Raw genomic sequence first — 23,320 nt, 5'->3', positions numbered from 1 at the left:
ATGCAGGTGGTCCTGTGACCTTTCTGTGCTCGTCTCGGGGCGACGTGCGCAAGGAAAACGCCGATGCTGCGAACAGTGAACAGAGCGAAGACTAGCGACGAGTGCCCCGTCAGTGATGCAATCGTGCTGCCGTTCAGCCTCACGCCGGAATATGTGGGGAGCTCGGATGACTAAGCGGCCCAGCGCACCTGCCGCGCATGCTGGGGTACCAACTACACACCATCATTGAGAACCGGTCCACTGCGCAACCGCCGCCGCCCATCGACTCCGCGTGCCGCGCGCCGAACAATCGCCCGCCATGTCCTACTTCTTCTCCACGCCCGTGGACATCGATATTGTCCTCGAGGACTCGGACGACCGCCAGACTGTCGACGTCAAGCTTGATAAGAACCGCAAGGAGAAGGTGCCGCTATACCTCGATGGAGAGTCTGTCAAGGGACAGGTTACCATCAGGCCGAAAGATGGCAAGCGACTGGAACACACGGGCATCAAGGTGCAATTCATCGGGACAATCGGTGCGTCTGCCTGGCCTCCCCACGCCGCGACCGACGCACGCCGGTACTAATGAGCGCGCGCATGTAGAGATGTTCTTCGATCGCGGTAACCACCACGAGTTTCTTTCTCTTGGCCAGGAACTGGCAGCACCGGGCGAACTCCAACATCCTCAGACCTTCGATTTCAACTTCAAGAACGTCGAGAAGCAGTACGAATCCTACAACGGCATCAACGTCAAGCTACGCTACTTTATGCGCGTCACGGTTTCGCGCCGGATGGCTGATGTGGTCCGGGAGAAGGATCTTTGGGTATACTCATACCGGATACCGCCCGAAACAAACAGCTCCATCAAGATGGACGTCGGTATCGAGGACTGCCTGCACATCGAATTTGAATACTCAAAGTCGAAATACCACCTGAAAGATGTAATCGTCGGCAGGATATATTTCTTGTTGGTACGGTTAAAGATCAAGCACATGGAGCTTTCCATCATCCGGAGGGAGACCACGGGAGCGGCACCCAACCAGTACAACGAGAGCGAGACCCTAGTGCGCTTCGAGATCATGGATGGCTCGCCATCGAGGGGTGGGTTGTGATCGACCGAGGTCTTGCACCAATGCTAACAACGAGTCAGGCGAAACAATTCCGATACGGCTGTTCCTGGGCGGGTTTGATCTGACCCCCACATTCCGAGAGGTCAACAAGAAGTATTCCACGCGATACTATCTCAGCTTAGTCCTTATCGACGAAGGTACGTGCTTGCATGCCCGATTAGCAATAATCCAGCTGACTTTGTACAGATGCGCGACGATACTTCAAGCAGTCGGAGATTGTGCTCTTCCGACAAGCTCCCGAGGGATTGACCCTAGCGCAAGAGCAAAACAAGTTGATGGCTGTATCTTGAGGTAGGCGCAAAACCCCAGATGGGATTCTGAGACAGAACGCGCCGGGCAACATCTCTTGGTTGACCCTAAGGCTTGGTGGATAGCACAAGCTACGTCATGTGCCGATGCATCCCAAGTATTGGTTTGTACCCGACCTGGTGGCTGACTGCTCGATGTTGGTTCCAACATAGGTAGTGCGGGGTTATATACTCGATTCGGCAAGCAGAAACTGAACGCCACTTCTGAAAAGTGGTAAACTCTCCCGAATGAATATATTTATAATGTTATTGCTATGAGCTTGACTGGAGATGAGATGTTTCAATCTTGTACCGTTGCTCCCATGCTCACTAGCGGTGTTAAGAATAGCACTTGCTTCGGTCGTTGGTCTGCTCTACACGCCGAGAACACCCTCTGGAAGACACATGATAGATGCTACCCATTCTCACCAAACCTCCATACCCTCCTATCCTCTCGCATAGATCCAATCCTTATACCCTGCGATGAGTGGTGCCGGCAGCAACGAACCCGACACAAAATGGGCTTGGATTACTCCGCTCGTTTGGTTTTTGCATCCGACGTCAATCTCCAAGATCATTCAAATTCGCGCACCGACTTGCTCCTCGCGATGAATCACCCGCCTGAGTTGCGCAGTCTCGAGGTGAGCACTAGAGCCACGAAACAAGAACCAAGAAACAACGGGGCATGGCGAACTTTGTACGAATTCGGTGAAGGGGTGAAATCGTGTCACGGAATGGCGAGATTGGATCTTTGGCGATACGCGATCATCACCAGCGAAAATAAGGTGAATACGCGAGATACAAGATCGAGTTGACACTGAGAAAAGGAAAGTGCAGCATCTGGATCGTTGACCTGAAGAGATGCGGGAAGGGAAACGGGTGGGTAGAGGCGAGGGAACAAGTGGACGCACTGTATGCGGGATGTTTGATGGGAATTACCACGCTTCCGCTGCTTTCGTCCGCAATATCGTACTCGTCCCTACATCCGAGAGAACTGGATCGTCTTCCACATCTACTGATCTCCGATGCTACGCAGGGCAGGATTTACATCCTCGATACGAATACTGGCCGCGGTGCCGTCTAGTCCGCGCACCAGAGCATATTGCCTCCTCTTGCACAAACGAAGCCAAGTTTCGACCAGCCGGCCCTCGGAATTACTGCTCTCACCTGCTACCATGGCACGGTCTATTAACTGAACACGCGTCTGCAGGGACCATACACTGTCTTGGGATTCAATCTAGCAACTTACTGCCATGGGAAGCTACTCCCTCAACTTTGATGCGTATTGACCTTAAGCATCGTAGTCTTCTCGGTATCACGAAGTTGCCGCCTTGTACAGATTTCCTCGTCCGAGGCACGCATGGGCCCGAGGTACTCTTAGCCAATCCAACAGTTGGTATTGTGTGCGCACATTGGCACTATAGGTAGATTAGGCACGTAGGAGCGCATTGGTACTTCCACACGATGAGGCGTAAACTCCCCAGCACGTCGAGATCCAACATCACGTCAATTGCGATTGACGAGAGCGCGCGCAATCCTTGGGTGGTTGCTTGTACCAAGCTGTGGGTTGGTACCGCGAGCAAGCCTCGGCGAGGTAAAAAGGAGCCACTGGGCGGAAAGGTCATTTGCATCAAAGGGATGGTCCACGGTATTATCTGACTAAACCTGTGTTGAGGAGAAGTAGAGAATTGTACCTATTGTTAGACCTGGAGCGTTGGAACATTGGCACGAGTCTCACTTGTCTACAATGCACAGGACTGAATACATGGATCAAGTTGTCGAATTCTCCGGGCTTTACTCAGGCCCCACTGGCCTGCATGATCCCGTGTGTGCAGCGGAAGGGCAGTCGGCGGTGCTCTCATCCCTAGATCGTCGGGAACGTTGCTCTTCCGCGCGTGATTGGAGCCCGCCACTCAGCGGGCTACCTTGCATCAAGACGACTCCGAAACTACCGAACACATCTTCCCCAGAGGTCCGACCACCTGTTTCGACACCACACATCATCGCTGCATCGCCTTCCACATCGCCCGTGTTTGCGCAAGCCGAGAGAGAGAGTCATTCACGCCGTACAGATCGCGATAAAGGGTAACGTGCCGAGATAAGCACGGGCCCGCATCAATCGAACGTCATTGAAACTGGGGCTTTTGCGCGACGAACCCAGTACAGCATCCACCATGATTGAAGGCACTCGACGTCGCTTCCTATACCACCTGAACTCGCGCTGGATCTACGGCAAAGTTGTGAGTCGCACGAACCGCCACCCGCCTGCGCCCAAACTGACCCTCCGTGCAGCCACTCCTTCACGCCGCCGTATTCCTCCTCCAGATGGCTGCCGTTTCCCTCTTGACGAGGAAGTTCAACTCCTACTATGCCCAGCGACCAGGTAAGAGACAACGCTCTTTCACGCTGACGCTCGTTCTGACAAGTGTGCTAGTACTCACCACTATGATCACCAACGCTGTATGCTGCCCTTCCCCATGCACTTGCCGTAGCGTACACCATCGATGCCTCTCACCCTATTCACATACGCGCGAACCGATCTGGCTTCATATATCTTGTTGTTCGTCATAGGCATGACAAGGACGGTCGCTGACATATCTGCAGGTGTTGGGTGGCATAGCGGACACTGTGGCGCAGACGTTGACCGCAGTGCGACAACGTGCAGTGCGCAAGGGCGATAAAGATGATTTCCTAGCCATCGAAATCCACGAAATCGACAGGCGCAACCCCTTCTCCGAACGCGATCTCATCCCCGATTCGAAACTACTACCTCCTCCATTCGACTTTGAGCGGTTGACACGGTTCATGTCGTACGGATTCTTGATGGCACCCGTACAGCACAAGTGGTTTGGCTTCCTTACGAGGACTTTCCCAATGAGCAAGACTTCTGCCATGGTGCCCGCGCTGAAGCGCATGGCTTTGGACCAACTCATGTTTTCCCCAGTTGGTATGTCGAATCTGGGCCTCGTATTGAGAGACTTGCTGACAATACCGCCAGGTCTGGCTTGCTTCTTCACCTTCATGACCGTTGCTGAGGGCGGTGGTAAGCGCGCCGTTGCCCGCAAATTCCAGGACATCTATATCCCGGCCCTCAAAGCGAACTACTTGGTTTGGCCGGCAGTACAGATTATCAACTTCCGTCTCCTGCCCATTCAGCTCCAGATTGTACGTCAAGGCTTCATACTTACCCTTCCCTTATTGAGTACTCACCTTGTGCTAGCCCTTCGTCTCCACCATCGGTATTGCTTGGACCGCTTACCTGTCCCTCACCAACTCGGCTGAAGAGGCGTAAAGTCTCGATGACAGCCTACGAATCTCTTTGACGGCCTATTTCAACTGTGTAAAATACGCGGAGGCCTAATCGGCCGCGAGCCAAGCATACTGGAGTTACGAAATGAGTTTCATGCGCCGAGCGCGCACTTGCATATCAGGTTGGTAGCCACTTGGCGTTTGGGAATGGGCGGCGTATTCGATAGATTGGATTCCCGACCTCCATGTCCATGCTTCTTATTTAGGTGATAATGGCGTATTTCTAATATCAGAATTTGAGGTTTCTTGTGATGCTGAAAAGGCTTTTGTGGATTCCGTGACTGCGCTCTCGGCCGCGCATCCGGCTGCAAAACATCGAAAAGTGGACCATTATGCGACACTGGCATCTGCGCATACTCTGGACAGCTCCGTGGGATAATTCTAAACAGCTACAAGCTATGTGACGCTGCAGTCTTGTATCTGGCGCAGAGGTCGGGCAATGAATATGCAACCTATGAATCGACTGCTTTCACAGTAACACTACGTCGTCACCCACGCCAGATAACCAAGAGAGCTGTTGCTGTAAAATATGACATTATCTTGAACAATTCACAAGGTTTTCGGACCCTGCTGCCCATTGCTTTTCCATATGTTCCGATAAGGAGCCAAACAGCAGTTGTTTTGCGTGAAGGTGGGCTGAAGCTCTGCCCCACCATCCGGCCTCTAGCCCCGCGCATGACATAGATCGATTCAACAACAAACCCTGCGTTTGCGCCAGCTTCGCTGCTTTCGACGTAAGTAGCCTGCTAGCCCCGTCAATCCTCCCGGCATCCAAATCAGACTTAATTCCCGCTCTACATAACCCTAGCTTTTCTCTCGATTGACATACTGTTTAACCTTCTCTCCAACATAGTACCCGACTCACACCACCATGTCTCTCTCCAACAAGCTCTCTATTTCCGACGTCGACGTCAAGGGCAAGCGCGTGCTCGTCCGCGTAAGTCACTCATCCATTACCCTGCAATCCCGAAGCAATTGAGCCCTGATCCCTCCCGCAGGTTGACTTCAACGTCCCCCTCGACGGTGACAAGATCACCAACAACCAGCGCATCGTCGGCGCCCTGCCCACCATCAAGTACGCCATCGAAAATGGCGCCAAAGCCGTCATCCTCATGTCCCATCTCGGCCGCCCAGACGGAAAGCCCAACCCGAAGTACAGTCTCAAGCCGGTAGTTCCCGAGCTCGAGAAGCTATTGGGCAAGAAGGTCACCTTCACCGAGGACTGCGTCGGCAAGCAGGTCGAGGACACGGTTAATGGCGCAAGCGACGGTCAGGTGATTCTTTTGGAGAACTTGCGATTCCACGCTGAGGAGGAGGGTAGCAGCAAGGATGCGGAGGGCAAGAAGGTCAAGGCCGATAAGGCGAAGGTCGACGAGTTCAGGAAGGGCTTGACGGCGTTGGGAGATGTTTACATCAGTGAGTGCATTCACATGCAACGCGAAGGGAGAATGAATGAAGGCTAATCAAGAGCAGACGACGCGTTTGGTACCGCCCACCGTGCCCACAGCTCCATGGTCGGCGTCGACCTCCCCCAAAAGGCTTCTGGCTTCCTCGTGAAGAAGGAACTCGAGTATTTCGCCAAAGCGCTCGAGAACCCCGCGCGCCCCTTCCTCGCCATCCTCGGTGGCGCCAAGGTCTCCGACAAGATCCAGCTCATCGACAACCTCCTCGAAAAGGTGGACACGCTCATCATCTGCGGCGGCATGTCCTTCACCTTCAAGAAGACGCTCGAGAACGTGAAGATCGGAGACAGCTTGTTCGACGAGAACGGCGCCAAGACAGTCGGCGACCTTGTCGAGAAGGCGAAGAAGAACAACGTTAAGATTGTGCTGCCCGTTGACTACATCACCGCGGACAAGTTCAGCAAGGACGCGCAGACCGGTTACGCCGAGGACAAGGACGGCATTCCCGATGGCTGGATGGGTCTGGACTGCGGCGAGAAATCGGTCAAGCTGTACAAGGAGGCCATCGACGAGGCGAAGACCATCCTCTGGAACGGTCCCGCAGGTGTCTTCGAATTTGAGAAGTTCGCCAACGGCACCAAGGCTACCTTGGACGCTGCCGTCGCCGCAGCACAGAGCGGCAAGATTGTCATCATTGGCGGTGGTGACACTGCCACCGTCGCGGCCAAGTACGGTGTAGAGGACAAGCTGTCGCACGTGTCGACTGGCGGTGGTGCGTCGCTCGAGCTCCTCGAGGGCAAGGACCTACCTGGTGTGTCGGCACTGAGCAGTAAGTAAAGATCATGCTTGCTATGGAAGTGGATAGGCTCAAAATAGATCGCAAAGGGGTTTCTTCGAAGTTATGATATATGGTTCTGGCTCTTCTCAAGCTCGATACAAGCGACTAGTACTTTTGACGTAGTCGATGCATGTTCATCATCGTGTGGGAGTGTTCAGCCCCGCTCCGATCTATGTCTTTCGCGGTCACATTTCATCCTGTCTCGTTCACACATTTGATATCATATGCCCCAGCCTCGAAGCTGCCTAGTGACGTCCGCGCTGGTTCTGTCCCTCATTTCGTCTGCCCCAGTTTCTTGAGTTCTTCCCTACGACCCAGATGTCAGCTTAATTCTAATATCCATAGCTGCGCACCCATTCACCTCAGCTGCACCGCAAACTCATCGCTCGTGTCATCATCGTCCCAGCTCTCCTCCCAGAGATGTGTGTTTCCTCCGGGGATCTGCGTGTCCTCCTCCGTCCAGTCTGCATTGGTCAGCGTACCATTCCCAACACCGTTCACCATTGCCTCCCAGCTGATTCCGGGGCGTATGTACCTTCGGCAGGGAAGTCCTCGAACTCGTCGTCCTCCTCCAGCTGTGCGGCGGGCTTCTTCTCGGCAGCGGGCTCGCCGTTCTTCGACTTGTCATCGGTGACGGCCTTGGTGGTGGCGGCGGAACCTTGCGCGGCTCCAGACATGGTGACGATGGTGGAAAATATTTCAGGGCGTGCAGATACGGGTCGTGCGGGGGTTGAGTGAGCTTGGTGTTGATGCGATGCGGCTCCAATGGCGGCGGCGATCAACGCGGTCGCTGGCTGATAGCTTGGCGGGGTCACGTGCGGCACAGGGTCCCGATAGCCTATTGAGCTTAGGCACCCTTACTACGGGAGATATCCACTGGCCAACATTGAGCACCCTATGCAGATCGGTCTTGAAGCTAATAGCCCAAGAAGACCGATTCGATTTTTGAGCTTTGTGCTTGGTGAACCCCCATTTGGCTGCCATTTTGCAAGCCATCCTCTTCGGGCGAGTAGTTGATCGCCCGCCACTCCCGTCGCCTAGTTAGTCCGTGCTTCCCACGCTGCAGTGACGTACGCATAATGTTTCGGCGCAAGCCAGCGGAAGATCCGGTGAGCGTGGAGGCGGTATGTAAGCGTGGGAGAAGGCCCACCAAGCCTTGTAGTTCTGTCGTGTACGTTAGCTTTGTTCGGTCTCCAATACCATCCCCTTCCAACGCAATCTCACTCCGCCCTCTCGTGCCCCTCGCCGTGCCCCTCGGACAGGAACGAGCGCGAGCAAGATGCTCAAGGTCGGCGGATGGCTGGGCGGCGCGAAGAATAAGATTACCCAGGGCCAGACGAGGAGCCTGAATGCTCTCGATGAGCTTACGCAGAGTGAGTGGTCCTGGGTTCACTGTCGCGTGCGCGTTTAGCTGACCACCGCAGTCGAGGATGCGATGTCCGGTATGAACATAGACCGCATCGCAAACGACAATAGTTAACAGCATGCGATCACAGCGGTCACCTATATCATGAATGACGATGTCGACGCCGCAGAAGCACATCTCAGTAAAGGCAGCTCGCCCTTCCACCAGGTACAGCACGCTTCAGGCTGCGACGCGGTTTTCCTTTGATTGAGCCGAAACTCACACAGGTGTAGCTCGGGAAAGGCGTCGTGACATTCATGAGGGCTACTCTAGGCTTCGAGCAGGAGATTATGCGAGAAGGTCTGCCTCTAGCTTTCGAGGTCGCCTATACGAGGCTGACATCTTGCCCCAGCTTCCGAGCAACTGTCCAATGCAGAAGCCTCCGCATACGAGAATCAGCGGCGCGCTCACCGCAACTCCAGCGCGTACCAGTCGCCCATATACCCTGCTGGAACTGAATACGCGGTGTGCCTCGCTGAGGCGCAGCTGATGAGCGCAATCGTAGGCGTGATGAATGAGAGCTTGACGGAGGCCATCAAGAGCTTTTATAAGCTGCGGAAGGCATATCTCACGTTGGAGAGTGTCTTGGATGCGGAGAAGAAGTTCTTAAAGGAGAGGAGTACGAGTAGTCTGGGTTCGACGAGCTCGACGAGCTTGGCTGGGTCGTCAAGACCTGCTTCTAAGGCATCCTCAAAAACTGGGAGTCCATTTGTCGGAGCATCTCTTGCACCGGAGACAACTGCTGCTGGTGTTTCGGGGATGGAGGGTCCTGTCCAGGACAAGGAGATTATCGAACCTGTAGCAATACCAGCGGAGAAGGGGAAGGGCAAAACAGGCCAGGATGACGATGACGACGATTTTGACTTCGTGAGTAGACCACCGAGTACAAATTTTATGTCTCCTTGGCTGAGACATGTGTCACCCTGTCTTAACTCACACTGACTTTGTATCCCCGTCTTAGGTGGATGCGGATGAAGAGCACGCAGACTTGGAAACCCCAATGGAGTATATGGGTCATCTGAATGTGCCAGCAGAGAAAGGACAGACAGTAGAGCTGAACAATACCGAAAAAGAAGTGAATCTTGGGGCAAGCTCAGCAAAGAATCTTCCCTCTGCGGACGAGAAACTAGACACATCTGTCCCAGATGCTGTCGAAGACTTTGAACAGCTGACCTTGTCGGAGACTGTGAAGGCAAACGAAGACGTTTCGCTCTTTGGCGACCACCCCGTTGATCTCTTCATCATCTCTGGATCAAATTTCTGTTTCGGTATGAGCTACTACTCCACCTAACAACGCAGACTAACATGTTCTAGGCATCTTACTTCTAATGATTTCCATGGTTCCACCAGTGTTTTCGACCCTCCTGAAGATCGTCGGCTTTAAAGGCGACCGAGAACGTGGCATTCAGATGCTATGGCAAGCGACCAAGTTCCACAATATCCACGGTGCCATGGCCGGTCTTGTGTTATTCATGTACTACCAAGGTATCATCGGCTTCTGCGATGTGATCCCACGGACAGGCGAGGGCTCGTACCCACGCGAGCGATGCAAGGCGTTGCTGGCCGAGATGCGGAAACGCTATCCCCAAAGCCACCTCTGGCTCCTAGAAGAAGCACGCATGCTCGCCTCGGAAAAGGAGCTCGAGGAATCCGTGGCCTTCGCCGCCAACACGAAGTCCTCCAAGCTCCAGCAGCTCGAGGCCCTAGGCTGGTTCGAACGCGCGCTGCACACCATGTACCTGCACGACTACGAAGCCACCTCCGCTGCCTTCCTCACATGCATCACCCTCAACAATTGGAGCCACGGGCTCTACTACTACATCTGCGGCGCGTGCCACGTCGAACTCTACCGGCGCGACAAAAACGCCCGCCCGCACGCTGCCAAAGTTCACGCCGCCAAAGCCGTCGAGCACTTCCAGCGCGTCGCCGCCAACACGGGCAAGAAGCGCTTCATGGCGCGCCAACTCCCCTTCGACGTCTTCGTCAACCGCAAGATCGCCAAGTGGGAAGACCGCGCGAAGGAATGGAAGTGCGACTTCATCGACGCGATTGGCGTCTCACCTCTCGAGGAGACTATCTACTTCTGGAACGGCTACAAGCGCATGCGGGACGACCACCTCGATGCCTCCCTCGCGAATCTCGCCTGGAGTGAGAGCGAGCAGAACCCGCACTGGGCGCGGGAATCTCTCGACGAGAAAGCCATCCTCGCACTGCTTCGCGCAGCGTGTCTGCGGAGCAAGGGCGAGACGGATGCCGCGAAGGAGATCCTGACCAGGGATATCATCGCGCATGACCGGACGCTCTTCCGGGGTGCTGGCAAAGACTCGTGGACGGCGCCGTGCGCGCGGTACGAGATGGCTGCTAGTATCTGGCGGGAGGCGGATGCGGATGGGCGTCCGGAGACGCGTAGAGAGATATTAGAGGAGTGCAAGAAGTATTTGATTGAGGTCAGTGGGTGGGAGAGCTATGATTTGGATGCTAGGTAAGTCCATCAATCGGTGAGAAGAGCGGGGTGAGGCTTTTGTTGCTAATGGAGCTGCAGGATTGGGATGAAGGTTACGACCGCGAAGAACACGTTGAGGAGGTACGGCATTGAGCTGTAGGAGACTCGATGCGTGCTCCTGATTCATTGGAAGAGCTAGCATCGTATGCCAGTGCAGTGCGGTACATCTATGGGTGGGTGCTCCGGGCAAGCGGTCATGTAGAGGCATTGTCCGTGGCCAGGGGGTGTTCCAATGCACGATAAATGACGTCTCCGGTGTATATCAAGACATCTATCGGATCACGAGCAGACCTAGTGTTCCATTCTGATCATTGTGAAGATAAATGGAACAGCTATCGCCATGCATCCAATTCACCCACACGTACTCCCACACAGTAGCTGGCACAGAACCCTGACGTCTTGAATACCTTTTCCTGTAGGAACTCACTACATGATACGGTTGGGAAAGTCTAGTTTGATAGCCTATCCTGAAATTCCATAGCCCCAGCCAGTTCTCATTGCCACCCACTGTTCCCTTCCAAAGTTGGCCCTCGGCCACGTGAACACGCCTCTGCTCAGCTGATCCACTAACACCATCCCATGTCCGCCCTTCCCCAGTCCAGACCACGAGGCTTACCACGCACCTCCCCGCATCCCAAAATAGCAAATAGCCCTGCAGTGGCATCCGCATATTGCTGCGGATCTGGGGTATACCTCGCATATTGCTGCGGGCTGCCGCAACAGGGAGTTGTTAGTGTGCTTGTGACGGGCCAGACGTTGTCGACGGGAGAAATTAGCCAGGCACATATGGCAGGGTTTGGAGGGGTTTGGATAGGGATGGTCACGGAAATGCGTATAGTTGGAAAGAGTGTTTGGTGGCGTAAGTGTGCTGCAGGAGACTAGAGGTTTTGAGGACGGTGAGGGCAGAGGGTGCTGGTCGCGGTGGTGTCGACTGCGTTGTGAACGTTTGGTGTACTGTATAGTGACACTGTAGCACATAGCTGCAGAACGATGCAGCGCCAGGCCAAGAGCTTGAGTGCAGCGTGTTACCCGAGAGTCTAAGCGAGCCGATTCTACCCATATCTTTAACTTGGTACTCACCTAATGAGATTGCCGTGAGCATTCCGCGGAGTAAAATTACGTCAGTCCTTGGTCGAAAAGGTGCTCGAACGCTTCCTTGGTATATTTGGGTGGCATGCCCCTTGGCAATATATCCGATCAGATTGCATAGTGCCTGTTTGTGTAGTCGACGGCTCAAGATCAGAAGTTGGCCAGGGAAGTCTAAGTGGTGGAAAGTTCGTGTAACCCATTTACGTCTTAACGTTGTGCGGCAGCGCGCTGTATTTATCCAGGGTGACCGTCAATGACGGAAAGGTAGCACAATCTCCGAAAGTCGTTGAGGCGACGAAATAGATATAGTATTCACATGATTAGAAGGTCGGTGATGTATGATCTATATCCGCCGGCTTCGCGGGAGTCTATTCTTGGATGCGCCCGTTGGCAGATCAGGACGAAACAACGTGCATCTTGCATTTCATTTTACCGGATACGCATCCACCCGTTCCGAGCGATGTTTTAACGTCCAAATTGGGGTTAAGGATTGTTTCTCTAAGTAACTCGCTCAATTGAATAGACCGACAGTCACGAGCCGTGAGATGAAGGTGCTACTCGCTGGCTTGAATTTGAAACTTTCGAAATTGCAGCTGTCGAGTGAGATTGGAAGTGTATTCAAGCGGCGCCGAATTGAATTGGGAGGCATTTGCTCTTGCCTCCTCTTGAGGTGTACCAAGACTGTTCATGTCCGAGCCACCGAGTACCATTCCAAAACGGAAAGACCATTGCCAGGTCGAGGTTGGAAACTGGCAGGAGCAACCGAGCGTCGAACCACAACAACATGGTGCATTCCACGGAATTGCACTTGGTAAGGACGTGGAGGCCAGAGACACATCGGTGCAAGACAGACGTCAAGACTCTGTGACACGCATTCTTCAAGCAAACATGCAAAAGCTACCTATGGTCTGTTGTCCGCGGGAATGGCTCGGCGTATGCATAGTGAGGCTGTTAACGACCCTGGAGGCGAAACTGCCCACGTTTAACGGTGGGCCCTAAGCGATGCCGATCAACCAGTGGAGCTGCCCTGTGATGCAGCTTCGACGAAGGGGCGACGTGCAGCAGGCGTGGATGGGATCCAGGATCGCTGTGGGCTGTTTGCTGTGGACAGACACGCAGGAACACGGAGCAGATGCACGTCAGCCAACAACAGGCGAGGAAGCCCGTTTACCGACAGTAGCTGACGACTCGGATGTCTCTGGGGGTTGGTTTGACATGGCACGGAGCGACACGGCGATTGGAGATTGTGGGTTGGCCGTGCTCGTGCTGGCACCAGGTGCGTGAACGTGCTGCACTATAGAATGTGCCGAGGATGGGGAGGCCTCGCAAGCTTCAATCAATAACGATAGACGGATATGCAGCAGCCCACGAGGTCGGCTGCGACCGGGACTGGCCGACACGGACGGATTCCATCATAGTGCCAGAGCAGGGGGGCGCGGGAGAGTCCCGGGTGTGCAATTGACGCAGCGCGAGGCGCCGCTGATGCATCTGGCACCCGCACACATGGTTGTGTTGGGCCGAGGAGGACACCAGGGCCTCCGTGAAAGACTGTACTGTGACCTTCCAAGGGGGATGGAGCCTGGCATCGACCGTGGAGCTGGCGAGCGGCGTCGCTGTGACGGGCAAGTGGATGGGCATGTGCATGGCCTCGCGCGGAACAACGGGCGCCAGGCACACTGAGCAAGCACTATCGGTTTAGCACGCAGGGCAGAGCCTTTTATTTTTCAAGCACCCAGCGGCTCCCTCGGCGACGGTGGGACCGCAGCCGACCGACTACGGCGGTCACTACGGCGGTCATTGCTCGGGTGTCTAGAGGCACTTCAGAAATTTCTCGCTCCCCTCTCTCGTCGTGTGCACTTGCTATTCTCCGCCCACACTGCACGTCCAAAATACACGGCGACCCTCGACGACGCCTGTTCCTGCGCCCGCTCGAGCCGTTTCTTCGTCGTCGTCTTCCCCGCTGCCTGTCAGCCCGCTGTTTGGACCAGCCCAATTGCTGTGCCCTCACCTGCGTGCCTGCGCCTGTACACGCACACGGCCGTTTTTTATATCCCTCGGTAGCAGCCCGCCCAGCGCTCTGCAGCGACACGCACTTGCCTGCTGCCTGCCGTCAGCTCGAGCTCCGCATCCGTGCCAGCACTCCTCCAGGTCAGTTCCCGCCGCATCATCGCCGCCGCTGGCGCACGCCTGCTGCCTCGCCCACCACCACCTTCAAGTCCAGCGCCGCCCAACTGTGACGCCCAGCTGCGGCGCTGACTTTGCACACGTACAACTGCACCACCCGCTTTGTCCATACGTCACGGCTTTAGCTCCCACACTGCTGCAAGTCACGCAGCGTGGAGCATATCGTCTGCGGCTTGCTTTCTTTTTGACTATTTCATGAGCACCTTCGTGGAGCCCCGCGGGTCGCGAGCATATCTTTTCTACCCTGAACTTGACCCGCTGACTGTCGAACAGCTCTGTGCAGCTCCGTCTCGCATAGTCCGGATATCCTGCCTACTTCCAGGCTTCTCTCGCACGTAGAACCCCGACCGGAAAGACTCGCTCAGCACGACACGTCGATTGCGCCGCGTCGCCGCACTACCCGTCTACCGCTTGACCATCGAGCAGAAGGCCTTGGTGAATCATCGAATCAGGACGTACGGAGAGGTGAAGCATTGAACCTCTCCGGACATAAAGGCGCCCGCATCTGTACTGGCCGTCCTTGCAGTGCTCCCGCCAGGGACTACGAGCGCGAACACATCCTCGAGCGATTCTCAAGACACCCACAGTTCTCATCAGAACGCCATGGCAACTACTGCAAATTCTCGCACGAACAGCGACGCTGCCTCAGTGCCATTTTCTTACGCACAAGCCGCCAAAGGTCTGGTGGCCGCACCAGGCTCATCTGCCAGCAAAGCCTCCTCATCAGGTGCTGTCACACCTGCAAAAGACCCACAGTCAGCGAGCACGTCTGCCGCAGCAGTCATGAGCTGGGCCGAAGATGCCGAAGGCAACGAGTCCCGCCCCGAGAACACCTCGGGCTCAAGCGAGTCACGTAACAAGGACACAAAATCTGCGGCAGCGCCCAGTGAATTGACGGCGGCCGCATTAGCATCTCCCGAGATTGGAGCATCGACTGCCTCAACTGTCACCAAAGACGACGATGTCTCATCGATACCGAACACGTCTTCAGATTCAACGTGGGAGAACAAGTCGCAGGCTTCAACCTCGGTTGACAAATCGACCGAGCCCAGCGAGAAGTCATCACAGAAGGGCAAAGGAAAGAAGCGAGAGCAGGCACCCGCGAAACCCCTTCAAGAAGCCCCTCTGCCCGCTGTCAACATCTGGCAGCAACGAGCTGAGCTACGAAAGCCGGCGAAGCAAGCTACTGCGGCTGCATCCTCAAACGGTTCTGTGAATGGAACCTCTGCACCCAAGCACTCGAAGGATGTAGAAAACAGAGTCGCTGCAAACGAGGTCAAGATGCGGGGCGCTGAGGAAGAACGAACCAACCCGGTTCGACAAGAATCAAAGGAGGTCGATTCGGATAAGGCTAGGAAGAACACGAGGGCTCGACCCCAAGAGAGGGATGCGAGGGAAGCACCCGGCGTAGTTTCGCTGCCACCCGAGCGTGATCAGGAGTCCTGGCCGACAATGGACGCCGCGACCGCAATCGATGAAGACCGCAAGAAGGCCCCGGAGAAGACCGAGAAATCGGACAAGGAGCGCAAGGAGAGTACTGGGGCCAAGACCAAGGGACAGTGGGTGAAAGTCCCCTTCGTCCCGAGCGTCAATTTCAACACGCCTCTGCCCAGCAGCGGAGCGCGTAGAGGTGGACGAGGTCCAGCGCGGGGTGGAGCACAGAACGGCGGTCGTGCTGGTCTCAGCACAAGTGGTCCTGAAAAGGATACCTCATCGCCTGCCGCCACCGCCAACGGTGATCAACCGAGGCGTGGTCGGCCAGATGTGCCAATCCGCGAGACTTCTCCCAAGGCCAAGCGAACTGCTAGCGCCAGCTCTCCTGCTACCAAAGATAAGGCTGCCCAGCTCAACGGGGAAAAGCCAAAGTCTACGCCGGCCGAGATTGATTCTCAGTCGAAAGAAAATGGCGTGTTGTCTGAGTCACAGAACAACGTCTCTGGACCAAATGGGCACAACACCTTCCCGCGTCAATACCCCTCCAACCGACCCAGCAAAGGCAAGAGGACCGAGTGGTCGGGCCCAGACAGGAGAAGGGAGGGTGATTCAGGCGCCTCTCCCAAGGAGAACGGCGTGCCGAACGATCGCGCTTCTGCAGCAGCCCAAACAGATGGCCCAGAGGACGCAGAGCGTCGAACGTTCCAGGAAGGTCAGGCACCTTTCCAATCGAAGCGGGGAGCGGGGGACCGATATGGTTCCTACAACAGCCGCGAACGCCGCGGCGGCCGTGGTGGTGGTCGGGGAGGCAACTTCTCGAATGGACACCAGTTCGCAAATGGCCACATGAAGTCCTCTTCTACTTTCCCTGGACCAATGTCTCCTACCGCTTTCAACCCGGAACAGAGCCCTTACTTCCCGCAGTCGAGATATAGAAACGGCCCGCGCTCGCAATCCGTCACAAATGAGAACATCTACCGTATGCCCGGCCAGTTCGGTGGTCCTCAACAAATGCCTCCCATCAACACATTCATGGGCGGAAACGCTTATGACTACCCGATGATGCAGCCCATGAGCGCCGCACCTTTTGGCCAGTTCGGGATGGATCACTTTGCGATGTTTTCCATGGTCACCACTCAGCTGTAAGTCCGGTCCGCACCTTTTCTAATTGCCTACTAATCTGTTCAGCGAGTACTACTTCTCGTTGGACAATCTGTGCAAAGACATGTACCTACGAAAGCACATGGACTCGAAAGGTTTTGTCTTCTTGAGCTTTATCTCCGATTTCAACCGGATAAAGCATTTGACGACTGACCTGGAGCTGATAAAGCTTGTTTGTTACCAATCGCGTGCGATTGAGTTCCGCGTTGGTCACGACGGAAAGGATAGGCTACGTGCTCGTGAGAACTGGCAGCAGTGGGTGTTGCCGGTCGAGGAGCGAGACTCTTCGGCGCAGAACGAGGGCCCGGAGGAGTTATACAACCCACCCATTCCTCACCCGAATGGGTTCGATCCCAATGGCAACCCGAGGTATCCTGACATGTCTACACCGCCGCCATCAGCCCCGGGCGCGTACGGCACCGAAGGACCTCATCCCACTGCGAATGGATTTCACCCTGGAGCCCCGCAACATGTTACAAGCGAGAGCGTGCCCAACGGTGTGAACGCTGAGCATGTCAACGGCAACGCCATTGCGAATGGCCAACCCACCGACGATTCCACAAAGGCTGTGAGTGGCGAACCCGATTCTTTTTCCAATGAGCAGGTCGAATCTTTGACCGTCATCGTCCGAAAGCGAGACGATTCCCAGATGCCAGCTTTGCCCCCTCCGTCCAACTGTTCATTTTCTAATACGTTACACAGTAGGAACGACGTGGGGGTTGAGTCTGAAGAACGAGTCGGTCGCCGCGCCATTCGTACGCCGAATGGCGTTGATTCGTCGTCGAGGTAGGCATAAGTCATCAAGGTTAGGACTTCGAGAGTGTGTACTAACGTGCGGTAGCGTTGATAGCGAAGTTCGAGACCAGTATCCACGAACTCCGAGCCCCTTTGCATCGACCTCCCCGATGGCTTGTTCTCAGTACTGGGTGAAAGACAACGATGCACCTGTCGATGTTGCTCCACCTGGTTGTTTCCACGAATCCTATGCTGTCCTTCGATCGAAAGCGCTCTACCAGCGCCAACAATCCGCTCCCGGTGGCTGCTCGTATGATATGAGCGTGCTCTACCAATTTTGGTCTCATTTCCTCGTCCGTAACTTTAACAAAATCATGTACGACGAATTTCGCACTCTCGCACTTTCGGATTCGCACAACAAGTTGTCGGAAGTCGGCGTTTCCAACCTGATCAAGTTTTACGGAGAGTCTCTACTGTCAGGTCAAAACATCGTCCGTAACGCTGTTGCCCACGACTTTGTAGACTTGATACGGTCGGAAACCCAACCCAATCGTCCAGCTTTCCAACAGCTACGATTGGCCTTACATAACGACAATATGAACGCTCGGAACCGGGTACGTATTAATGAACTCCTGGATGACGAGCTGAAAGACTCACTGCGATGATCGCTTTTTCGAACGTACAATGTCAGGACGGGTGATGGCAACGTCGCGTTACCCTACAACAGGGAATCCCAAGGCCGACTGTGCTCTAATCTTGTTCTCTGGCCTTGTCTATTCTGGCCTTCTGCTTCGTTGTGGCTGTCCACCGTCTTCGGCCAACTCTTCGTTCGACGATTCCATCACACGGCCACTTCTTGCGTTGAACAAACAGGCGTTTCACTTTCTCTCCGATAAAAGTTTCCGATTCGGCGTTAAAATCCGAGCATGGGTCTGCAATGTTTTTCTCTTTCCTTTATCCTGTGGGAGGAACACCACTGAAAACCGTGTCCTCTCTTCCAGACGAGAGATCTGAGATACCTAAGCCCTTTCTTTGGAAATTCCCATTCCTGGCAATTGAATTGTGTTCTTTCATTCGCTGGAGCGGGGACGCGTGGGGAACGGCACTATGGCAGGCGTCCTTCTCTCTCTTCCCCGTCTTCTACCTCCAAACATGCATAGCGCCATCACTGTGGTTAATCTCTTCAACGTTCCGAGGAAGTCTCCCCTTCTGCTTTGTCGTTACAGGGAAGAACATCCCGACCGGGGATATAATGCCCCCTAGGTAGATAAAAGCTGTTTGCTCAGTGCATTGTTCGGGTCTGGTTCATGGTATTGATTGTAGCATACAAAGAACTAAAACAGTTGTTGGCTGTGGTCTGGGACCTTCGACGATTGAGCGTACCCGTGATATGTTTGATATTTGTGGTCTGAAGATGAGGGCAACCTGGATGTACAAGGGCTTCCTATATCCTCAATGTGTTGAGCAAAAGATTAATGGAAGCTGATCGGAAGGACGACGTCATTCCAAGTCCACAAAATAATCGCCTTTGCAGACGCTGTGTCAAGGTTTAGGTTCTGGATGCTTAGCCTTAGGGTTGGCGATCCGTAGGTTGATTGTACTTCTGATATTCCAAAGTTGCGAGATTCCAGCCCTAGAGCCCTGATCCCTGACGAGAGTATGCACGTGATAGTCACAGAGCGCGGTGCCTCCCGCGGTCCCGACGGTGCACCGCCACACGGGCTTTTCCGGAGATAGTGAGTGGCGATATTGGTCTCCCTCCATCACGGCTCTCCATCACACCTACGATCCTCCCGTATACTGGTAATTCACACCCAACATGGCGCCTGCATTGGCGCGAATACATCAGCTGGTGGCCAAGAATGCGAAAGTATTCAAGTGAGTACAGTCAAAATGCCAACTTAGTCCCAACATGACTCTGACATCACCAGGGCCGCCTGGAAGCATACTGCGAAACTCGTTCAAGACCAGCTTCCGGCGTCTATTCGACCGACCCGCGCTGAACTCCAGCCTATTCTTGTCAGAACTGGACCGAAGCATCCAATCCACCGTATTGCTCTGTTGAAGCAGAGCAAAGGTCGATGGTACTCGACTCATAGCACGATCTCCGCAACCGTCCGCCACTTTACCTCCGCCGCACGATCGGGGCCCAAATTCGATCGAGCATCGCTCCCGAAGTCCAGGACCGGAGATGCAGTCTATAGACAAACCGGTCGCGCACCCTTTGCGTCGACACTGAGGCCCAACCTGACCGGCGGTACGCTTGGCCGAACAGCCGGCGGTTACGGATGGGGCTCAGGACGTGCTGGAGGTGCTCGATACTTCTCGCATGGTCCTGCAGCACCAGCTCAGGTCATCAACAACGTATCACAGGCTGTCCGAGCTTTCATGCTCGGAGGGCAGAAAGCACAGTTCGATGGTGTTGATCCTCGTACGGGTGAGAAGCGCTTCCGGTCCGTCTCTGCGCTTCAAGACAAGGTCAACCGTACCCTCAACAAGGCCCCAAAGACCACGCCAGGCTCCTACGTCAGCTTTAGCATCAACCCTACCGTCACCGCCCTCAGCCCTCTCACCGCTGTTAAGGGCTTTTCCTCGTCGTTCGCCGAAGAGCAGAACTCACTCAATAAGGATGGCTTCCTAGACATTCTTTCTATTGATTTCTCTCGAGCAGTCAAGGAACTTGCAGGTACTCTCAAAGACCTTCAACGCCTATCAGCCTTGGGTGATTTACCTATAACATATGAACATTCCACGCTTAAGATACACTTTCCAGGATGTGACGCCGGCACCGTGGAGAAGATCTGCGATGAGTTCGGTGTTCAACGTGGCGTAGTATCCCAAGACGACGACTTTGACTCCTTTGTCGGTACCGAGATCGCCCTCCTTTTCCCATTGGCATCGAGTCGCACCCCCTCCGAGTGCTCCTTCTATGAGAAAGACGTTGCCCAGCGCCAGTTTCCTATCGACTGGCGGCCAATGATGGCTTCATCTATACTGAGCTCGGACTCCGACGATTACTCCACACAATCCGAAGTCGACCTGGATTTTGAAGATGTGCTCCAAGACAACCCGTGGGCGATCTCAGATGAAGAGGGATATGAGAGTCTTCATACCAGTGACGTGGACGAATTCGACGCACACTCGCCATTGGAGTATCAGGGTATCCAAGGCATTTATAGGTTTATGGAGCAGTGTGAGCCTAGCTCGCGATAGAGAGTTCGAGGCGGCACTTCAGAGAGAGAGAGAGAGAGAGAGAGAGAGAGAGGATTCTAGTGATACCATTCGGCTTTAGATTGCCTGACTTGTGTTTGTGTGTATGCTCTTGGGTCGCTCTTTAGTGCCTTCTCTTATGTAGGAAATCATATGGTTTAAGTTGAATTCACGCGTTTCTCTTGCAACGAAGACTAGATGGTCGATTTGAATACTGAGCGAACGCAAGCTTTCTTAATGGACCTACTTCAACGCCCAAAGATTGGTATCGGTTATTGATATCTAGTCTCTGGTCATAGTGGAGTCTTCTGTTGTTGCACTTTCCATACCCCCACTATGGTATCGATAGCGCAATCCACTCCGAATCAACTCCGACCCACCCCGCCCATAGGATCGTCCTCTTACACGACCTACTGCGACGACACACGAGGATTGGAATAACGTTCACAACAGGTGTGCGATTCGAGTTTCTAAGATGACTTCGGCGATTCCAAACAATGAAACAACGCACACTTCCGCCCCTGCGGAGGATGCGTTCACCAATTACGTCTCATATCTGGACCTCGAGACAGAGAGTCCTCGTATCGGCCACTACGACCTCAGCAACGACAACATACAACCCTTGAGCTTCCTGTCTGGGACCGCCATCTCGAACTTGTATCAGATCATAGAAGCACAGTCGTCCCATGCCAACAGAGCAGGTTCCCAAATCATCAAGTCAGGCGACACGTACCCTGCCACTTCAGTCAAGATTCTACCTCCTTTGACCGGGCGCGATGTCCTCTGTGTAGGGAAGAATTATGCTGAGCATGCTGTCGAATTCAATTCTAGTGGATTTGACAGCAGCGACAAGGTAGATCAACCGTCGCACCCAGTCATCTTTACTAAGAGATATACGTCTATTATCGCCCACGGAGAGGAGATCTTACTCCACCCTGAGTTCACGAATACGGCGGACTATGAGGGTGAGATTGGGGTCATTATCGGGAAACCAGGGTTCCGCATAGACGAGAAAGATGCATTGGACCATGTATGGGGATACACAATTATCAACGATGTGACTGCTAGAGAGCGTCAGAGGGATCACAAGCAGTTTTATATAGGGAAGAGCCCGGATACGTTCTGCCCTATGGTACGTCTTCGTATTCTGTACTATCACCAAATACTAACTATCTTGCCTTAGGGACCGATCGCTGTGCCGGCTTCTAAACTCGAGAAGGTATTAAGCGTACAGACACACGTCAATGGAGAGCTGCGCCAGAATGCTACTACGAAGGACCTCATCTTTTCGATACCGTTCTTGATCAAGACTATGTCGGAAGGACAAACACTGATGCCAGGTGACGTGCTTGCTACTGGGACGGTGAGTCCTCTATGTCTCGCGTGCAACATGATCTTTGCTGATCGACAGTCTAGCCCGCTGGTGTTGGCTTCGGGCAGAAACCACCTGTCTATCTACAGCCTGGAGATGAGATCGACGTGTCCGTCAGTGGTCTAGGAACCCTCACAAATCGAGTCGCATCACTATCAGCACCGAATCGGACATTGGAGCGCTTCCAGGCAAATACGTCTTCTTTCCCACTTGTCACCACTTCGAAACTTCCGCAATTGAAAGGATTGACTACAATAAATGGAAAACCGATATACTATAAAGTGTCTGGTAAAGCTGATGGCCCACCAATTGTATTCGTACACGGCCTCGGCGCAACTAGCGAGTACTTCAGCCCTTTGATTAGCACAATGAATCTCAATCAGAAGTACAAGGTACACCTCTACGACTTTGAAGGCCACGGCCTATCGCCGACCCATCCTCTCAGTATACTGAGTATCAGATCATTAGCTGCAGATCTGAACTGCATCTTCGAGCACGCAAACATTTCCGCCAACGCTACGATTGTAGCTGACTCGATGGGCGGCTACATCGCACTCCAGTTCGTTCTTTCGCACCCAGGCAAGGTCTCTAGACTCATCCTGCTATCGCCCCCGCCGTCTCCGCTACCAGAAGCACTGGGTAAGCGGCTCTATAGGATTGCAGATATCGCAAGAAGCTACGGGATGTCGGCGGTAGTCGACTCTGCTGCTAGTTCCACAGAGCCAGACTCTGTGACGATGCTGAAGCCGCTTGCACTCGCTGCCAGGCGTATCTCACTGCTGGGTCAGGACCCTGAGGGATACGCGAAAGCTTGTGTGGCTTTCGGCAGGGCGACGGAGACATTAGGTAGTGACGATAAGGTCCAGCCAGGTGTCGCATATTTGGCGAAAAATGTCAAGGTGTTGACTATCGGAGAGAGTCGACAAGACAGGCCTGAGTTTGACTTAAATAGCGTCTATGGAGATACGTTGAGCGATGGAGAGTGGACCAGGATCTTGGACGTGGGAGGGCATTGGTCTGTCTTTCAGGACCTTGATGGGGTGGTTAAGGTGCTGGATGGTTTTTTGCATGAGTAGAATGAGCTTCATGGGGTCCCATGGCCTTTACGCTGCGATCAACTAGCGGATCTCCCTTGAGACTGAGCAGCAATTCGTGCCATTGTGGTGAGAAATCACGACATGACATTGATGCATCAAGAGGGGCGCTGTCGCTAATGCTTTCAAATGGAGAACTTGCGCAAGCTGGTTCCAGCCCGTCAATATCCGTATAGGAGCTGTATAC

The 23,320-nt window shown here is 54.1% G+C and overlaps 8 protein-coding genes across 8 annotated transcripts; 7 read left to right on the top strand and 1 right to left on the bottom strand.

Annotated features, from left to right (window-relative positions):
- The first annotated feature begins 219 nt into the window (after positions 1–219).
- On the top strand, positions 220–1,674 carry CC84DRAFT_1160225 (vacuolar protein sorting-associated protein 26). The gene is made up of 4 exons (XM_018177445.1): positions 220–515; positions 583–1,080; positions 1,130–1,246; positions 1,296–1,674. Exons 1-4 carry the CDS (start codon positions 299–301, stop codon positions 1,397–1,399), a joined length of 936 nt encoding a protein of 311 aa, XP_018043348.1. The 5' UTR covers positions 220–298; the 3' UTR covers positions 1,400–1,674.
- Positions 1,675–3,570: 1,896 nt separating this feature from the next.
- Positions 3,571–4,688, top strand: CC84DRAFT_1212454 (uncharacterized protein; the record flags this gene model as incomplete). The annotated part of the gene is made up of 6 exons (XM_018182456.1): positions 3,571–3,636; positions 3,689–3,779; positions 3,831–3,856; positions 4,001–4,343; positions 4,395–4,561; positions 4,617–4,688. The coding sequence occupies 6 exons, from the start codon at positions 3,571–3,573 to the stop codon at positions 4,686–4,688; spliced, it is 765 nt and encodes a 254-aa protein (XP_018043347.1).
- A 517-nt stretch (positions 4,689–5,205) lies between these two features.
- Positions 5,206–7,177, top strand: CC84DRAFT_1109924 (phosphoglycerate kinase). Its single transcript, XM_018175236.1, has 3 exons — positions 5,206–5,642; positions 5,704–6,121; positions 6,179–7,177. Exons 1-3 carry the CDS (start codon positions 5,577–5,579, stop codon positions 6,943–6,945), a joined length of 1,251 nt encoding a protein of 416 aa, XP_018043346.1. The 5' UTR covers positions 5,206–5,576; the 3' UTR covers positions 6,946–7,177.
- On the bottom strand, positions 7,173–7,880 carry CC84DRAFT_1255124 (uncharacterized protein). Its single transcript, XM_018184508.1, has 3 exons — positions 7,482–7,880; positions 7,308–7,410; positions 7,173–7,253 (listed from the first exon to the last, which is right to left on the bottom strand). Exons 1-3 carry the CDS (start codon positions 7,621–7,623, stop codon positions 7,220–7,222), a joined length of 279 nt encoding a protein of 92 aa, XP_018043345.1. The 5' UTR covers positions 7,624–7,880; the 3' UTR covers positions 7,173–7,219.
- Positions 7,881–8,020: 140 nt separating this feature from the next.
- CC84DRAFT_1160221 (uncharacterized protein) lies at positions 8,021–11,339 on the top strand. Its single transcript, XM_018177444.1, has 8 exons — positions 8,021–8,319; positions 8,371–8,388; positions 8,443–8,519; positions 8,585–8,651; positions 8,704–9,218; positions 9,313–9,619; positions 9,666–10,833; positions 10,894–11,339. Exons 1-8 carry the CDS (start codon positions 8,226–8,228, stop codon positions 10,952–10,954), a joined length of 2,307 nt encoding a protein of 768 aa, XP_018043344.1. The 5' UTR covers positions 8,021–8,225; the 3' UTR covers positions 10,955–11,339.
- Positions 11,340–14,730: 3,391 nt separating this feature from the next.
- On the top strand, positions 14,731–18,122 carry CC84DRAFT_1212450 (uncharacterized protein; the record flags this gene model as incomplete). Its single annotated transcript, XM_018182455.1, has 3 exons — positions 14,731–16,703; positions 16,750–17,508; positions 17,564–18,122. The coding sequence occupies 3 exons, from the start codon at positions 14,731–14,733 to the stop codon at positions 18,120–18,122; spliced, it is 3,291 nt and encodes a 1,096-aa protein (XP_018043343.1).
- A 1,100-nt stretch (positions 18,123–19,222) lies between these two features.
- On the top strand, positions 19,223–20,906 carry CC84DRAFT_168363 (uncharacterized protein). The gene is made up of 2 exons (XM_018185453.1): positions 19,223–19,335; positions 19,389–20,906. Exons 1-2 carry the CDS (start codon positions 19,277–19,279, stop codon positions 20,668–20,670), a joined length of 1,341 nt encoding a protein of 446 aa, XP_018043342.1. The 5' UTR covers positions 19,223–19,276; the 3' UTR covers positions 20,671–20,906.
- Positions 20,907–23,136, top strand: CC84DRAFT_168364 (uncharacterized protein). Its single transcript, XM_018185454.1, has 3 exons — positions 20,907–21,799; positions 21,851–22,030; positions 22,084–23,136. Exons 1-3 carry the CDS (start codon positions 21,143–21,145, stop codon positions 23,113–23,115), a joined length of 1,869 nt encoding a protein of 622 aa, XP_018043341.1. The 5' UTR covers positions 20,907–21,142; the 3' UTR covers positions 23,116–23,136.
- The last annotated feature ends 184 nt before the right edge of the window (positions 23,137–23,320 follow it).

The sequence above is a fragment of the Paraphaeosphaeria sporulosa genome, assembly GCF_001642045.1.
Source record: "Paraphaeosphaeria sporulosa strain AP3s5-JAC2a unplaced genomic scaffold CC84scaffold_1, whole genome shotgun sequence".
NCBI lineage: Eukaryota > Fungi > Ascomycota > Dothideomycetes > Pleosporales > Didymosphaeriaceae > Paraphaeosphaeria > Paraphaeosphaeria sporulosa.
This window is presented reverse-complemented; position numbering and strand designations above follow the sequence as displayed.

Excerpts from the sequence above, each read along its gene's own strand:
- CC84DRAFT_1160225 (XM_018177445.1), top strand. The coding sequence starts at position 299 with ATGTCCTACTTCTTCTCCACGCCCGTGGACATCGATATTGTCCTCGAG. Across the intron at positions 516-582 it reads GCAATTCATCGGGACAATCG|AGATGTTCTTCGATCGCGGT; the intron begins GTGCGTCTGCCT and ends GCGCGCATGTAG. Across the intron at positions 1,247-1,295 it reads CTTAGTCCTTATCGACGAAG|ATGCGCGACGATACTTCAAG; the intron begins GTACGTGCTTGC and ends GACTTTGTACAG.
- CC84DRAFT_168364 (XM_018185454.1), top strand. The coding sequence starts at position 21,143 with ATGACTTCGGCGATTCCAAACAATGAAACAACGCACACTTCCGCCCCT. Across the intron at positions 21,800-21,850 it reads CGGATACGTTCTGCCCTATG|GGACCGATCGCTGTGCCGGC; the intron begins GTACGTCTTCGT and ends ATCTTGCCTTAG. Across the intron at positions 22,031-22,083 it reads ACGTGCTTGCTACTGGGACG|CCCGCTGGTGTTGGCTTCGG; the intron begins GTGAGTCCTCTA and ends TCGACAGTCTAG.
- CC84DRAFT_1160221 (XM_018177444.1), top strand. The coding sequence starts at position 8,226 with ATGCTCAAGGTCGGCGGATGGCTGGGCGGCGCGAAGAATAAGATTACC. Across the intron at positions 8,520-8,584 it reads GCAGCTCGCCCTTCCACCAG|CTCGGGAAAGGCGTCGTGAC; the intron begins GTACAGCACGCT and ends ACACAGGTGTAG. Across the intron at positions 9,219-9,312 it reads ATGACGACGATTTTGACTTC|GTGGATGCGGATGAAGAGCA; the intron begins GTGAGTAGACCA and ends TCCCCGTCTTAG.
- CC84DRAFT_168363 (XM_018185453.1), top strand. The coding sequence starts at position 19,277 with ATGGCGCCTGCATTGGCGCGAATACATCAGCTGGTGGCCAAGAATGCG. Across the intron at positions 19,336-19,388 it reads AAGAATGCGAAAGTATTCAA|GGCCGCCTGGAAGCATACTG; the intron begins GTGAGTACAGTC and ends TGACATCACCAG.
- CC84DRAFT_1109924 (XM_018175236.1), top strand. The coding sequence starts at position 5,577 with ATGTCTCTCTCCAACAAGCTCTCTATTTCCGACGTCGACGTCAAGGGC. Across the intron at positions 5,643-5,703 it reads GCAAGCGCGTGCTCGTCCGC|GTTGACTTCAACGTCCCCCT; the intron begins GTAAGTCACTCA and ends TCCCTCCCGCAG. Across the intron at positions 6,122-6,178 it reads GTTGGGAGATGTTTACATCA|ACGACGCGTTTGGTACCGCC; the intron begins GTGAGTGCATTC and ends AATCAAGAGCAG.
- CC84DRAFT_1255124 (XM_018184508.1), bottom strand. The coding sequence starts at position 7,623 with ATGTCTGGAGCCGCGCAAGGTTCCGCCGCCACCACCAAGGCCGTCACC. Across the intron at positions 7,411-7,481 it reads CGAGGACTTCCCTGCCGAAG|ACTGGACGGAGGAGGACACG; the intron begins GTACATACGCCC and ends TGACCAATGCAG. Across the intron at positions 7,254-7,307 it reads GAGTTTGCGGTGCAGCTGAG|GGAAGAACTCAAGAAACTGG; the intron begins GTGAATGGGTGC and ends TCTGGGTCGTAG.